Source organism: Calypte anna, chromosome 12 (genome assembly GCF_003957555.1).
Source record: "Calypte anna isolate BGI_N300 chromosome 12, bCalAnn1_v1.p, whole genome shotgun sequence".
In the NCBI taxonomy this organism is placed as follows: Eukaryota; Metazoa; Chordata; class Aves; order Apodiformes; family Trochilidae; genus Calypte; species Calypte anna.
The window spans coordinates 5,343,091-5,360,790 of record NC_044258.1 but is presented as its reverse complement, the minus strand read 5'-3'; the positions used below and the strand labels follow the sequence as shown (position 1 = coordinate 5,360,790).

Here is a 17,700-nt window from a genome sequence, read left to right as displayed (position 1 = left end):
ATGGGGGATGGCAGATGCTTTGGGAATTTCTCTTCTGCCATTAGTTGCACTGGGACAGCTAAACACCTGAATGCTCTGCATGAAGTACTGTCTAGTCTGTTCTTTACTTCATCTGCTGTGGGTAAATCCAAGATCCCCACAGTACCCTTTTCTTTTCACCATGTGGTGAGAATGTTTCTTTCTTCTCTACACTGAACCTCATTTCCCTCTTTCCACTGAGCCCATTTACAAGAGACACAGAAATTCTTATGACAATCTCCAATCAACTGGTAAACCAATATTCTACTGTATCCTTTGCCCTTTAGGTCTTTACTTCTCTACTCTAAACTCAGTTTTTTCCAACTTTCCCTCTTTTGCACTGTTTTCTAAACACTCCATTCTTTTTGTTGCCCTGCTAAGGATTCCCTACTGTTTGCCTATATCTCCAAAGGCTCATGCCAGAATGTGAGATCAGGTACTCCAACAAAAAGTAAGAGAAGGAAAACATCACCTCTGCAGTCTTGTCCAGAAAACTATGGGATGTTGCAGAATAAATGCACCCTCCTGCTACAACAGCACTGCATTGACTCAAAGTCTGAGGTCCATGATAATTCTCAAGATCTTTTCTGCCACACTGCTACCCAGACAGGTATTCTTTATTCTGTATTCATACTTTTGATTTTCCCTCTTAAGTGCTGCACTTTGCATTTGTTTTCACTAAAGTTCATTTTGCTGATATCCAGCTCACCATTCAATTTCTCCAGATCATTCTGAATTCTGATAATGCCTTCCAAAGTACATCCAACCTCCTAGCTCAGTGTCACCTACAAATTTTATAAGCATATTTCCCATTCCATTGCCTAAGTTATTAATGAAACTATTGAATAAAAGGAGGCCCAGGGCAGATCCCTGCAGAACCCCATTTGAAATGCCCTCCCAGAAGGACAAAGAGCCACGATAACTACTCTTTGAGAACTCCATGTCCAATCAAAGTATCTTGAATTTCAAACTTTATAAAAAGCTGATTTGGAATATTTGGTATGCAAAGGAGCTGGAGGCCAAAGGATAATTCAGTGAATAATTTAAAGCCTAAGAGAAGGTTTGGGGAAAACTGCAACCGCTGGTGGATGATCTGCCAAAAGAAAGAGGAAGGAGAAGTCACTGAATGTGTTGGTGGGTACATTTGCCTGCCCAGACACTGCACTCTCCTGTCAATAGCAGGTACAGGCTTCTCATTGGCACAGCAATCCAAAGAGCAAATGGCAAAGCAACCACAGGCAATATCTTCTGCAGACCATGTGGCAGGGGACAGCATTCTCCCAAAAGACACTTCCAGCCACGAGCCCCATCACTGAGTTCCTCCCATCTTTATCAGCCTAGAGCTCATCTCCAGGTGAACACTCACTGACACAGACATCCTATGAGGGATATTTGAAAATTAAGAGTTATTTTGCAGGATGTCTACATGAGGATCCCCAGGCGCACCAAAACCCTGCCAGAATTAACCCTCTCAGTCTCGAGGCACACGTCTGATCTCAGCACATTGCAACCAACTCACACTTTTGTAAGTGGAAGCAGAAGCAAGCACCTCTGATGGTCAGCTAGCTTGGTGTTTTCAGCTAGGACAATGCACAAGTTCAGCAAGAAGTCCCCTGCCGTGCAGGGAGTGTGACCAAGCCACTTAACAACTGCATAAGCAAAAGTGAGTCTGGTTGACTCTCCACAGTGGTGGTTTGTAGTGAAATGAGGCAATCAGGTGCCACTAATTGCCAGGGAGTGAGCATGAGCTTGTGTCAAGCCCACCTGTGCCTAATTAGGGTGGGCCCCCACTGCACATGAGCAGGACCAGGAGGCCAATAAAAGGTGAGTCCTGAGACACAAGCTCATGCTCACTCCCTGGCAATTAGTGGCACCTGGTTGCCTCATTTCACTACAGTGGTTTCACCCAAGGCTTTGGTGCTGCTCACTCACTCTCCATTCAAGTGCATTGGGGCAGGGGGGGGAAGTACAAATTGTAGGTTGAGACAAAGACAATTTAATAGGACAGAAAAGAGATGCACCATGCAAACCCTCACTGTCCCCTGACCAGTGCCCAGCCTCTCCCTAAGAGGTGATCATTGCCCCCTTCAGCTGACCCCATCTCTAGTTTATTTGCTGAGCATGGGGCAGCTGTCCTGGCTGGGTCCCCTCCCAGCTTATTGTGCACCTCCAGCCTTCTCGCTGGCATGGCATGAGCCCTTGACTTGGTGCTTAGCAACAACTGAAACATCAGTGTGTTATCAACATTATTCTCATACTAAAACCAAAGCACAGTACTATTTAGTTACTAGGAAGAAAATTAACTCTATCCCAGTCAAAACCAGGACAAACAGGAATAAATTAGGTTTTGAATTTACATCTGGAGATACAGATGGACTGTTCCTGCTGCTATGGGGATGGCCCAGTGAATGGAAACTAAGTGGTAGTTCACATATTCTGGCCTCTCATGTGATGGTGGCAGAAGCACCATCACTCAGCCCCAGGAGTGTAACAAGCAAAATAAGCCAAAGGCAATGGCTAACATTGCTGGAGCTGTACTGGTGTACCATAATGTGCTACCCAGACCAGCTAACTGTGTTCTTTGGAGCCAAAGCTAACCTAATGCTTGTCCTCTCTGCTTTTCTGAAAGCTCTTGTTTTACACCTTGCAACCAGATTTCCATGGCGTGCTGATGTGCATCAGAAACAAGAGATGCCTCCGAGTTCCACCGTGTTTGCACTCTCGTCACGCAGAATTAGAACTGGGGTCCTGATCTCAAAGCCTGTCATAGATCTGGACTTGAAACACAATGAAATAATAAATAAGTGAATAGGTGTCAGTTTTATGAAGCACACTACCTGCATAAATTTCACCCAGTGCAGCCATTTGTCATTTTCAGCACCTCTTGGGACCCCAATGGCTGATAACTCTTGCACACCGCTTTGCAACCCATTATACAGATGAAGTTTTCTGATAAAACCTTCCTTCTCACTGCCTCTTTCTGTTTTATAGATACAATCTGAGTGGAGACTGAGGAGATACCATCCCCCACACAAAGATAAGGTTATAGAGGGTAGGTCTTACTAAGGATTTTGCAAGCTGCATGAATTATTAAAGTCCTTTATGATATAATGACAGACATATTGGGTTATTTGTTTTTTCTGTGTATAATTCATGGCTCTCTTGGGAGCTAGACAGAAGTAGGATAGAATGTTGCATCTTCTAGCTTATTACAGTAAATCCTCATCACCAGGTGGAAGGCTGAACCACCCCAGAAGACAAAACAGCCACACTTTGCAGGATCTGCACTTTCGGTTGGAAGTGGATGAGCTTTTTTTTACAGTTTGGAGAAACAGTGAAGCTGTCCCTTGAGTGTCCCTTGAGGATAGATGGCTGGAGCAAGAAAGTCTGGGTAGCGTTTCTATTTTGTGCCACCAGAACACTGTCATCTAAAGGATCTGCAAACAGCTTTGTGATGAGATGCTCTGAGTTGCCCCATGCTCCTGTATCATTGCTCAGCAACAGCACGACTGCCCAAGCTGATACAGGATCCTGCAAGGTATCTGCAGGAAAGACAGGAAAGTTCATAGCAACCACCTCCTGGCTGTGCAAACAGTAAGACACGGGGTAAAGCAAAACAGTTCCCCTTGCTTGGCTCATCTGTGTAAAGAGCCTGGTCAAGGTATGAGGTAAAGGATAACAGAGGAACACCATGCCCTGGCACCTGGGATAGCATTTTGAATACACACGTTGTAGTCACCTCTCATTTCTCAACTGTGCTGTTTAAAAGGTAAGGAAGAGATGTCATGCCCTAGTGACAGAGAGGAAATAAAGGACTGACTACAACCCCCTACAAAGAACTTCCCCAACACTCTTGTTCATGCAAAGTACTCCATCCAACCATGTTCCTACTGCCAGGGAGAGTCATGCTGCTATACAGAGCTGCAGCAAAACACAAGCATGGCCAAGCTGAAAATGGCACAATGAGTAACTCTTGGTAGCTGCAGGAAGCCAGAGGACTGCTTTCAGCATCTACCTTTCCAATTTCAGATTTCAGCTGATCAGCAACAGACTAAGCACACAATGATTAACTGGGTCACTAAAACACAAGCTGTATTAAGGAGTCTGATAGAGGACTCCTGACTAGCCAGACCTCTGTGGAATTGTGTCTACAACTTCTTACCTTGCCAAGAAGGCATCATTAACCTCTACCACAAAGACCTCCTGCTACAGGAGCTATTTAGGTGCACCCATTGCCATTATTCTTCAGCCTCCAAGCATGTTGATCCAAGTCTCCTGGGGTTTTTGGAATAGCCTCTCACAGCATCATATGCAGCATTCCTCAAGGGCTTTCTAGGTGTCACTCTCACTAGATGCCCATCTAGTTAAATCCCCATCTTGAACAACCCCACTCCCCACCTTCCCCCTACCTAAGAGATTCCTTGTGCCTAAGAGAGTGCTGTAATCATTGTTATTATAAAGCACTTAGTGATGCTCACTCATTGCATCTCTCACCAGCCAACCCCCCAGGCCCGTTATTTCCTATGCAGTCGCCTTCGTTTGTGGCAGCTCTTCATTGTATTACTCCCTTTCAGCAAGGATAGAAAAAAGGGATGGGGATGGAGAGCATTTAAAAAAAAAAATTTACAGCACTTTAAAGCCATTACCTCCCTACTCCGTGATACGTATCTAAAAGCTTTCTGCAGGACCTCTCCTGTTGCAAGGTGGCACCAGACACGCTCTGAGGCAGGGACAGGGGAAGCGTGAAGCCCGGCTCAGTTTTGTCTCCATGCTGCTGCATCACTCTGAGCACTCCAGAAACAGGGATGAAACCATCAGCTTTCACAGGTCACCTCCTCTCCTCTCCTCCTACCCATGCAGCTGGGACAAACACTGGTCCCTCCAGAAGGAAAGATATATACCTACAACCTTTCCTTTGGAAAGGATACAAGCCCATTGAAATGGAGGTCACTGAACCACAGTGGAAATACTCAGGAGGTACTACAGGATTAGCTATACACACTCAGGGTGTTGCTCCCTCAGGCTCAGTTTTCCCATCTCCAGCACCAGACAGCTTAACACACTGGAAAAGGATGTACCTCCTGTCATGGAGGACCCCAAGGAAGAAGGATGCTGTGCTGGAGGACCTCCAGGAACAATGATGCTGTACCCAGCACCTTGGGAGTTCCTCTGCTGTTGCCAGTCTGCAACAAGTTATCTCCATTAGTAAAAGGGAAGGGTCACCAGGAAATTCCTCTTCGGTTGCTCCAGGAAATTGGAGCCCCAGCACAGGTGACAAGGTAACAAACCAGGAGTGCAGCACACAATTGTCACAGTGATGGCTTGTGTTCCCTCACCTCACTACTGCAGGATCACAACTAAAACACAGACGGTGCAAAAGCCCAAACAGAAGTTTGAAAGAACTTATCAACATTAAACTGTCAAACCCTCCTAGTATGTCTGAAAAAAATACTCTCCATCTTTTCAAGAGGGAAGAACGGAGCTACAATAGCAAAGCAGTAATCTCAAATCCAGACAGACTTTCAGAAGCAGAGTCAGAACTGCAACTCAACCTCAGGTCACTAAATCTGATGTTTGCCCTTGGAATGTAGCACTCGAGCATGGGAGCAGGACCCCCACACTCCAATGGATACCCCAGAGAAGGTCTCCCAGCCCTCACACACAATATGCTCACATGTAACTGAAATATCAGGTTACAAGATAATTCGCTCTTCTGCTGTACCAAATGAGTATCCAGGTTAAAACCATAAACATCTGACAGCCAAAAACCGTATTAATATAATGCCTCAGACTCTTTTTTGTGAGAGAGAAAAATCCTAGTTTCTAATGTGGTCCTCTCAATGGGGCCCGTGACATCACCAGCCCCTTTCTATTTAGAATAATGACTTCTTCCACACGCCAAGAGATTTGAAATTACCTGTGAAATATATTTCCCTAGGCACAGGCTCAAGAAGCATGTAAATTACCCAGCTTAATGGCCTCTAGAATTTCTCCGAGACACACACAGGGAGTGGGAAATGTTCAGATGATATCTCAGGTACTGTCAGGTACTGTCTGAGGGGATTAATGTCCCAGGGATGGTCAGGAGCTGCTGCCCTACAGTTCCCCCTCTAACAGGTCCCACCAGTGAGTGCTCGCCACAAGGAGACAATAAGCACAAGAGATCCAATTTTAAATGAGTGCATCATCAGCACAAAAATGCAATTTTAAGGAAAGCATTTATTGGGAAAGGTGCCTGACCATAATTTACGTGGCCAATGTAGAGCTTATGCAGCAGAGGGCACCCATTTAATTTGCAAAAGCCCAGTGCTGAGTGTGCTAAGCTCTCAGCAGCAAGCCCTCTCACCTTCTGCCTAACTGTAGAGAGAGAAGCAAACTTTCATGTCCAGGCATTTCCCAGAAAACAGTGTCCTTCAGCAAAGCTTTTCATCCACAAGGACACTTCCCACTCTCCCAACACCAAGGGACAAATACCATCCCTGGAGTCCAAATCCTCCTGGCCACATTTCTGTGCTTGCAGCTGAATCTGATGTCAGGTTCATACCTCACAGGAGAAACACTTATCCCAAAACAAAGAGCATGGTTTCATTAGAAGGAACAGAGTAGGAGGAATTACATGACCTGAGTTGCATTTCCTGCTCCAGCACTGACACATTGGAGTCTCTGGAGCCTTAGTTTCATCTCACTTACCATTATAAGGAGTGGACCATGGAGAATGGGACAAGATGCTCACACAGCAATGGGGAGGGGGGACAACCCCAAGGCTGCCATGAAAGAATTACTTGTCTCCCCAGGGAACAAGCCTGAGGCACACAAGTTTTGCTCCTGATGCTAGCCAAGATGACAGGTTGGTCACCTTTTAACACACAGTGGATAGAAAGTAGGCCAGAAGATCAACTGGGGATAAAAGAACACCTGGAAATGGGCCTAGCAATGGGAAAATGGGCCAAATTCCTCTGTGTAAATCCCCTCAAAGCAAAGGTGTAAGACAAGGTCTTTGCTGAGAACCTTCCAAAAAGAGAAGTCGTCCTCATTCTCAGCCACAAACCTCTTGTTAACCCACATACTGCCAGAAGCTGTGGTCTCACAGCAAGATTAACACAGAAGCAATTTTAACAATTTCCAAGTTAATTTCCTCACTTCTAAGCATGCCACCATGGGTTGAAATCTATCTGGACTCCTTGCAGCTATCTGCTCAAGATTAATTATACTTCACTGACAATCACACAAGCACTCTGCTATTCAGAAACTACTAGAAAATAAATACTAAACCTGAATATCATAGCAGTAGGAAAGAATGAGAGCACAGGACACTATAACAATATTGTAGCCAAGCCAAATGAGGAAGAAACATTAGCTTCATGTGGAAAGTTAAACAAAAAAAAATACTACATACATGGAAGAGTCCTTGTCTGTGTAACAAACTTTACAAGCTTCAGAACCATTTAAGAAACTGCAGCTCATTCAGTAGTGCAGGTTGGCAGCTCTGGTGTGGGATGAAGCAGTGCTCTCAACACCCATTCCACCCAAGCCCTGAAGCACCAGACTTTGCAGACAAATCCCTCATCCAACAAGGAATCTACATTTTTAAGTAAAGAAGCTGAAGGTATACACATCAGTTGTGGTCCCCACACAGCCCTCAGGTAATGCCCCAGCTGGAGCATCACACCCACAGCAGCTCATTTTTAGTTCACCAGCACCCCACTGCAATCACTGAGATATTCCTCTATTTCTGCAGCTGCTTGGTTTTCTCTGGAAAAACTTCACATACAAGAACCCTCATGTTATCTTGTGGGATCTAATCATAACTGAAATGGCAAAAATACAGCAGTAAGTAGAGCCAACTCAGAATGAAAGTCAAGCACTATGCAAGCTATTGTGAAAGCAGGTTGTTTTTTTTTTTTCTTCTTTCAGCAAGTAGCAAAACCTTCTATTCCACCAGCCAGCTGAGACTCCAGAGAACAGGACAGGGTCTGGCACCCACTTCCCAACGAGGAGGCAGCCATGCACTAAGCATCAACAAATAAGTGACATTTATTAAGTGGCCCTTATAAAATCAAAAAGGCTGCTCTCTGCACACACACTCACATTGCTAAACTGCACAAACCAGCAATGCTTTCAGCACAAGGCTCTACTTGGAGTGGTGTCAAGAGAAGAAAGGCAGGAAAAGAAGATTCCCACTCCACGCAGAGCACCAGCCTTGGGGACACAGTTTTACCTCTTGCTGGGCCTGCCCAAGCTGACACAGCACCAGCAAGGCTGTCAGGACAGGGCTCCAAGAGCAGGGAAAAGGTAGGAGTAGCTCAGCAGCCCGAACAGTGAAGCAAGACCTTTGTGCCAAGAGGTGTCTGTCAGAACTATCATACCCAGCTGCTCCAAACTCACAACTGAGCAAGGGGAAGGAGAAGGAAACTGAGGGAGGAATGAGCCACTTCCCAGGAAAGAGAGCCCCAGCTCCTAGCAGGCAGTAAGAGAGAGACAGAGCTGGTTAGATTTTTCTCTAAAGTGAAGACTAGGTCAAAACAAATAAACATAGCATGGAGCAAGTGACACATAAGGTTCAATTTAGCCTTAAGATGATGGGTAAAAAGGCAGTATTGATGTCAGAAGTGCCAACACAACATTTTTGTGGTTGGGTCAACAGGCAGGCAAGTGCTAAATGGGGTTATTTAGAAACTGGGACCAGAGCATAAGCAGACAGCAGAGGAGTTAGATGCCTTTCTTTTCCCAGTCTCACAAAAAAAACAAACAAACAAAAAACCATGTCAGAACCAACCACATCCACCATGATATTTAAGTTAAAAGACAAAGACCAGAAAGCTGTCCCAGGCATAATCCCACAGCATTGTTACATCTAAGATTAAGTTGGCCCAGAGGTTCAAAAACAATGATGATATTTCTCAGCTTTTAAACCTAAATAGTACAGCAGGCACGACTGACAACAGCAAACTCTTCTGCATCACAACAAAGCCAACATCATGAAGAATGGCTCAATCAGGAGCAGTCACACAGCACACAGGTAAGGAGGAGCATGAAAACATTCCTGCCCAGAGGGCGTTCCTTTGGGGCTGATGCTCCGTGGTCTGTGCTTTTGAAAATGTTGTCATTCTGTGGGAGGGAAAATAATGTCATCAGTTAGGTCACCAATTGACAATTATCAAGATTTCCCAGCAAACAAAACCAGAATAAATAAAAGCCAAGAGGTACATCAAGAGGAAAAATATTGATGTTTTTCATACTCAAGTAACCTGCCCTCCTTCCCAGAGCAGACAGGGAAGGAGGGGAAAGCAGAGTGCCCATGACGCTGTGACGCATGCCCAGCTCACTGTCCTCAAACTCTTCAGCTTGCAGGTCTTGAATAATTAAATGCTGTTTCTTCCACCCTTTTTTTCCCCTGGCATGCTGCAGAAGGTTTACTTTTACCTGGGCAACAGGTAAATCTTCCCCTGCAAAGGTCCTGAATGCGCGTGAGCCCACCCAATACGTTACACACACACACACACACACACACACACACACACACATCTGGCCCCTGATCACAGGAATGTAACACTGGAGTGAATTCTTAGGAGAGACTTCTAAGTCATAACACTACCTCAGACATGAGGAAATGGTACTTTGGCTCCTACTGGGTCTGCTGCATTCGTTATGGAGCAATAAAAAGATGTTCAACCACTCACAGCCCAGAACCTGACTCAATCTTCAACACCTGATAAAGCTGGATATTAGGTGCTCCGCTTGGCTTCAGTCTATCTCTATTTTGGTCTCCATGTTACAGCTGCCAAAACCCCACCATACATTAGAAATGCAAGCACAGTGCTACATTCATGACCCTCACTGTGTTGTACTGTACAAAAAGTGTTCACTGGCCACAATAGAGATGTTATTACAACAGAGATTGCAACAGAGATGAGAATTCAGGCACAAGACTATCTCCAATTCAATAGAAATTAAATCTGAGAGCTTTATACATTTCCGAAACTTAAGTGTTTTATACAACGTCGACTCTGAAAAAACATTTACAAATATGCATCTTATTTTCTTATTTGGAGGATGAATGTGAACTCAGACTTTGGATACTGGCTTCTTCTGGACTGAAGAATTTTAAGTACTCGCTGGAGAAGAGACTGACCACAAACAAACTGGTAGCTTGCAACAAGAGAAAAGTTTCAGGACCCAGCCCTGTAAGGAGTGGACAGGCACTGGTATTTGTAAGGAAAATCTTATCCTCATTTGTCACTCCAGAGGAGCTAGATACAACACTCCCAATGCTTTCCACCAATTTAACAGTTTAAGGGGTAAATTTGTACTTGAAAGGCCAAGAAGCTTAGAAGCCTGAAAGTGTGAGGGAGGCTCTGTTTATCAACAGATCAGGTAGGCAGTGCCAGCTTCACCACAAACCTGCATCCTGCCTGCTGCATCACTGATTTTGAGCTCTGAAAGAGTGTTCAGCAGGGACCAAGGGAAGGTAACACACTGCCACCAGGACTTCAGCTCTTAGTGCCCTGGCTCAACCCTTTTGGGTAACACTGACCTAATGCTCCTCTGGGCCACGTATCTTCCAGGTAATCCTCTGGTCCACAACCACATGGTCTGCAAGCTCACAAGCCTTCCAGCCACCCAATGCCATAAAAAGCCTGGACAATTCTGGCATGATCCTTCATTTGGCAGAAGTCAAGATAAGGAAACCTCACCACAATGAGTATATACTTTAAAAAAACCACCCCTGCAAATAGCATTCCTACAGATAGGAATGCTGCCTTTGTTTGTGGTCATGAGATTTTTCACCCTTCTCTGTCCTTGCATCTGTACTCCCCACCTTTTCCCCCTCACCCTTCCCTGAAGCATAAGTTGCTTTCAAACTCTACATAAATTTTTGCTCCAAAGCACAGGATGATCCAAAAAATTCACTCGTCATTGCTCTGCACACCTCATCATTTGCATACAAAACCAGCAGCCTCTCTCTATCCCACCACTGCCTGCCTATTTCTTCCTTCTCCTCCACCCCCCACCTCCTGAACCTTCTCAGCAAAACTGCTACAGAAGCTGCAGTGAAGAGGCTCACGTTACCAGGACTTCATTGCTTTTACAAAATTTACTACCATGATGTGAAACCTCATAAATAATTCAAGACAGACAACCTTTTGTCAGGTAAATGAACGTGCCTTTTGTAATCCACTACTCCAGGTTTTCTATCACAGGGATCCACATGCTCACTGTAGGCACAGCCCATCTTGATTCATGAATTCCCCGAGTGTCAGTACAGAACAGGGTAGCAGAACAGTTTTGACAGTCACAGAACCCAAGGAAATTTTAAGTCTGTCTAGGGCTTCAGTGGATTTGTAACAGATACTCACTGGTGCAAAAGTATCTCCATCCCAGTCCATGCAAAGCCCAGCTTCATTCTGACCCCCCATGAGCAATGGAAGGACAATCATGTGGGAGGACATGGACTCATTAAAGACCTCCTTTTCATTACAAGAACTTCAGTGATTTTTTACATAAATCAGAACTAATAACCATGTTTCCTCCTGTAACTTCTTGGGTGTAACTCCACACACTTGAGTGGTGTTACTGCACAATGGCACTTGGCTCATGAGAGATATGCAAACTCAACTTCTGTTTTGGCAACTGCTCCCAAGGCTTTATCATCACCAGAGCTATTGCACTAAATGGTTTATATCCCTATTCAACACCCAGCCTGATTACTATCAGCAATTACCTCCTCTGGACTTCTCAGCCTCAACTAGAAGCACGGGGAGGAGGCCTGATGGTAATTTTCCTGCAAGCCAGGCTCACAGTGTCCCTGGCAAAGGTGAGCTGTACAACAGCTCCTGCAGAATCCCCACCAGACCCAGAAGCAGCTTCCAGGAGTCAGCATGGTGGCCTAATCACAGGCAAGAATAACGACCTTGTGCAGAGTTAATGAATAGATACAAAAGCCACAGACCGTGCAACCTTTGTCTGGCTTGACTGCCACTCAGCTCCTGTGTCTCTTGCCCTGCAGCCCTTTCACCCTTCACAAGCTGATCTAGATGCACATCAGTCAATGAGAAAACCACTCTGCTTTACAGAAGATTTAATTCTTTGCTGTGGTTAAACATCTTTTATTTCTTAAAAGATACTTATGACCAAAAGATAATGGCTGAGACAGCCCTGGAAAGGTCATAGGATGACTGTCAAAGTTATGAAAATCCACATGCATTCTCAGAAAGATCAAATGGTTCAGCCTAGAAGCTCACTGACACAACCCAACTTACCAGTAACAACAGCTTGTAGCACCCCACTGCCCATGCAATCCAGCAATAACAAACTGGAGGACGAAGGCTAGATTACAGGAGCAGCAATAAAACAACAAAGCACTACTCCAGACAGAACCAAATAATTTTGCTAACAAAACACATCTTGCTTTCAAGAGGTTCCTGGAAAAGTAAATACCTAAATGTTCAAATACCTTCTTTTCTTGCTGAGTATTTCACTCAGGTATTTTGCTTGGTAATGGCTTTTTCCTTTATTGCATCCCACTTGAGTATTTCATTGGTGGAAAAAAAAAACAACATTGTCTAAATTGTATGGTTTGTACACATGTCCAATGTTACAGTGTGCAGATGCCCCAGTACTTAAGCTCTCAAGAGCCTTTTCTGATGGCTTTTGAAGCCAAGCACCAGGAAGCTCGCTCAAGGATAAATTTTCAGGTTTCAATTTAGACCCTCTGTAACTGCCTTCAGCTTTCAAGAGGCTGTTGCACACACACGTACAATACACACAAAGCTTCTTTACAACAGAGCTTCTAAACTCTGCCTGTCAAACACCAGGCACAAGCCTGCTTCCAACCTCTGCTCTGTGATGCCTGCCTCTTCCTCCTCTGCCACCTGAGCTGGAAGCATTCAGGAACTGTAAACAGGAATGGAGAAAATTTTAAAAAATGCCAAAGAAATATTGCAAATGGCTTTAAGAAAACAAAAACCAAAAACATTTGGTCCTCTCATCGGGCTGTTCTTTTACCTCTGGGAAGTTCCAGTGCCTCTGCCCCTGATGCTCAGCCCACACAGGGCTGTTGCAGGAACACTGGGTGTTTGTGCCTCCACTGGGTACCAGTTCTCATGCAGACTGCTCAGCCCTCAGAGGGATGCAGTCACATTATCTGTCAGTCATTCATCAGGGTAGGTCGCCTGCCCAAAGAGATGTCTTTCTGCTCAGCCAAGTGTAGCTGGAGACAAGCAAGGCCATCTCCTCACTTCTTCTCTGTGCCTTTCCAGACAAGTTCCCTTCCCAAGCATCAAAACTGTAATTGGAAGAGATTTTCTGGCTGCACAGCAGGTGAGCAGTAGAACAAGAGAAGCAGCTTCCTCTACATGGCATTCTGCAAACCCTAAAACATCCAGTCCTAATAGAGATATTTATTTCAAGCCCTGCTAGCCCAGATGTGCTATCACTACCAGCATCATTAACCTCATTTGGGGTGAAATGACACAAGTCCAAATCAAAATCTGCTAAAAGGAAGCAATTAAATTTGGTAGAGGCAGCAGCAGGCCCACCTTCCAGTGGTGATGTGCACCTATTCAGCTGTATTGCTCTCAGCACGAGCCTTCACTACCCGCCATCCCACAGGAACACTCCAGCTTGCTGCCCAAAAATACTGTCTGCTCGTAACAAGTGTTTATCTTTACACTGGAGAGGCAGGACCTGGTGCCAAGGCTGGTGTTTTCCCCTGCAGACATCCCCTTCTCCTCGGGCTGGGTGGTCAGAGATGCCCTGCAGAGCATCAAGGAAGCCAAGCCTCACCCGCGGATGCACAGCAATTCTGCACACACCTGCTTCCTCACAAGCAGCAAATGGCTCACCACCCTCTAGCAGATGGCAATTTTCTTTCAAATCCAAGTTACAAAAAGATCTTCTGCGAAGTAAGGAGCGGGTTTGTTCTACTCCTGGGTGGCAGCACTGGCAGCCACATTCTCCAGCACTCATGTGCACAAAATGCCCACTAAGAGGAGATGATGGCTGTACAGGTGCAGGATGCCCCTGGCTGACCAGGCTTTCAATCACCTAATACCAAATCTCTCAGATATTCAAGCTGAGATTGTTAATGTGCTGCCACAGGAATCCTCTGTGTACTATTTAAAAGAATAATTAACAGCAACCAACAGCCCTTCTTTCCACAGCCATTAATCCCACTGACCACACGGATGCGCGTCCTTGTACGTGACCACTCCTAAAAGGAGCCTTGTCAGTCAGTGGACATCACCTAACGCACCCTCCCCAACGGGTTTGTTCCAATCTGGGATTTTGCTTTTTAAATCTCAATGAGAAATTCCCCTTTGGACAACTGGCTGAGCCGAGCCTTCCTTAGCTCAGCATAAGATGATTAAAACCATGCTACCAGGGAGGAGAGAGATAATGTGGAACAGCAGTGATTTATCAGAGACAGAACCAAGAATCAACAAACAGAATTACTGATGATAATTAATACAATTGTAATTTGAAAAAAATTAAAAGAATCCATTGTTCTTTATTTTCTTCTTTCCCTCCCTTAGGCAAAATATCCTAATCGTTCAGTCTGCTGCCTGTCAGAATGAAACAGCTCTGGGGCTGCTGAAAAAAAAAAGCAGCCTCATTTTTGAGAGTCCTGTAGCTAAAGATGACTTGAGCGATTTACAGAGAAAACCTCCGAAGACAAACATGGTTTCTAATCAATGCTCTGAATCATTCACAGTTGTTACAAGGATGCGTTGCCGAAAGTAGGAGAAAATTGGTTCATAAGAAGAAACTAGCAGCCCATCTCATCAGCTCAACTCAGCCTCTGACCAACAAACCTGCTCAAAAAATCTAAGTTATATCCAGTGTATTTGAAAACAAGAAGGGTACAGATATGAAACTACTCAGGAGAGAAGAGTCAGTTCAAGAGTGTTGTTCAAGCCTTGGTGCCAGCTACCGTTGCTCTCTTTACTCCTATTAAATATTTCCTTCCCAAGAAACAATCACAGCAGCCCGAGGGCATTTCAGCCCACATGTTACAGCATTAACCTACTGCCCAACAATCGTGCATCATCATCAAATATACATTTGTGACTCTTCTTTTCTCTGGGTTCACAAAACAGGCCATAAGGGGAATAAAACGAGCACGAAGATATCAGGTCAGGCCGAGGTCTTGTGCTCCTTCTGAGCCTCTCCTACAGACACAGACAGATAGCATCACTACCCACCTGAGGCACACACACAGAATTAGTGGCCCTTTCAGGACCACTCCTTCATATTTGCAAGAAATTCTGTATCTTTGCCACTGGGTTCAGTTTTCACTCATCTGGCCTCTCTCAGTACAGGATCATGCCCACTGCGATAAGACCACTAATCAGAGCTAATGAAATCTGCTCCAGTAAACCCCACCAATTTATCTGGAATAAAAGTGCTTTGGCTAAAAAGCTGGCATAGTTTATTAGAACAATATAGATAATAATTAGTCTGGGTGAGGAAAGGCCAATGCATTATTTCTAAATTATATGCCTCTCAAGTATGTCTCTCCTGTTTTAGGAACCTTCTTATGAAACTTTATGCAGTTAGAAAGAAAACAGTTCTGGCTTATAAACCACTACCCAAAAGAGATTTATTCTATAATATGATACCGCATTCCAAATTTAAAGAGGAGAAAGCAACAACCTACAACCCCTGAAAAGCTGCTGAAATATCAAAAACATCTCACAAACTTTATCTGTGCTTCATCACATACTTAATCCCCTTTACTTCTACAGGGATGTAATGGAAGTAAAGATTATTCATGCAAGAGCAGTGGCTGTGTACCATACGGCTGTGGCACTTGGTGGAGAACTGGCACATTCCCTCTCCTCCCCCTGTAGGTAGACATTTCTCAGGGTCTTAATCTGAAGAATTTCTGTATTTACGTGACTGCAAGGAAACAGAACCCAACGGCTCCAAAGGTCAAAGACATTTATAAATATGGATACAAGACCCAAAAGAATCCAGAAAGAACCTGTTCAAATGGGAGATATTCCTGAATAAACAAGGAGTGCAAATGATGATGCCTTTGGTAAAGCCAAATATTAACACGGGAAGCTACAGCTCTCCCAAATAAACAACACTGTTCCTTCTGCTGGTAAGCCTTCTTTTCAGAAGGCCTGACTATATGCCTGTAAAAATGTACTTTGACATCAAAGACATTAATCTAAAAAGGCTTGCAAAAAAATACTTCCTATGACATATATATATATAACCTGTTTCTATTCTTAAGCAAATCAAAAATGACAAGAAAATTGTGACATAGAGCAGTGCACATCCACTGGGGCATCACGAAGTTAAGGGCAACACTGCTATTATTAACTCTATGTCATTGAAATCTTTCCCCACCTTCAGAAACGCAGACTGTAAGGACACAGTGTCAGCCTTTACTTTGAATCGTCTGGAATTAATTTATTTTTTTTTCAGTTTTGTGTCAACAAACCTCAACATTTCATAACGGAGATGACAGCCTCTTAAAATACATCTTGGCGAGATTTTGCATGGCTGTGTGGAGGGGTAGAGGGCTTCGGGGTTATCACAGTATGCGATGGAGCCAAACGTCTTAGCAAATATTGCCAAACATTAACTTCCAAAATGCTCGCTTTTTTCTAAAAATTCTATTTATATTCATCCTGCAGCGACTCTCCGGTCCCCCACCCCCTCACCCAAATGAGCTGCTTTCCGACTTTCAATAGGTAACAGCCAATTTCTGGCGGTCCAGAGGGAGGGAGGGGTAGAGCCGCCAGCTCGGATAGCCTGTGGAACTATCCATCCATTATTAGTTTATGCTCAAACTCCGGTGGGTACGGCCGGTTGTGGGGACCAGATTGTGTGCTTCAGACAGGGGGGGAACGGGGAGGGAGGAGGGAGTGCAACAAAAAAAAAAAAAGTCCTTTTTCGTCTTTCCCCCCTCTCGCCACATTAACGCTTCGATGTCCGCCCTGCACCCCGGCACCCGCCGGGGAAGTTTGTGCTTTCCAGCAACTTTGGGTCGGTTCTTCGCCCCGCCGCTCCGGCGGCCGGCAGGGAGCGGGCGGCGACCCCCGCGCCCGCCCGCCCGCCCACAGCGCGGCTCGGCTCGGTTCGGCCCGGCTGAGCGCAGCGCAGCGCCCGCCGCTCCCGCTCCCGTGCGGCGCCGGCAGGCCCCGGGGCGGCCCCGCGATGCGCAACGGCACCGGGCCGGCCGGGGGGTGGGGGGGTGGGTCCCGGCCGGGGCGGCGGCACTTACGTGTGCTGCTGGGGGAAGCTGTAGCCGTGGGCGGCGGGGGCTGCGAGGAGCAGCAGCAGGGCCAGGTGGCCGCAGAGGGCCGGGGCGACGGGCGCCGCGCTGCCGGTCGGAGCCGCCATCGCCATGTTTCCATTAACGGCGCGGCGGGGAAGGGGCAGAGGCGGTGGCGGCCCCGGGGGGCGGCTCCCCCCGCCGCCACTCGTGCGACGAGCGCGGCAGTCCTCGGCAGGGGGGCAGCGCCGCGCCGGCTGCGGGCACCGACCGGCGGCCGCTCGCCCGCTGCCTCTCCGCGGCGGCCGGCACTGAGCGCCCGCGAACCGCTACTTTCCCTCAAATAGGCGGGCAGGCGGGCGGCCCGGCCCGGCCCAGCCCGGCCCAGCCTCCTCCCCGCCCGCCTCCCTCCCCCCGGCCCCCCGCGCCGCTCCGGCCGCCGCCGCGCATGC

At 46.1% G+C, this 17,700-nt stretch overlaps 1 protein-coding gene across 1 annotated transcript in view; it reads right to left on the bottom strand.

Annotated features, from left to right (window-relative positions):
- CACNA2D2 (calcium voltage-gated channel auxiliary subunit alpha2delta 2) overlaps nucleotides 1–17,407 on the bottom strand; it is a 199,559-nt gene extending 182,152 nt beyond the window's left edge. The window contains 1 exon segment of the mRNA XM_030458167.1: nucleotides 17,258–17,407. Coding sequence (XP_030314027.1) covers nucleotides 17,258–17,382 — 125 coding nt within the window. The 5' untranslated portion in view covers nucleotides 17,383–17,407.
- Nucleotides 17,408–17,700: the final 293 nt, after the last annotated feature.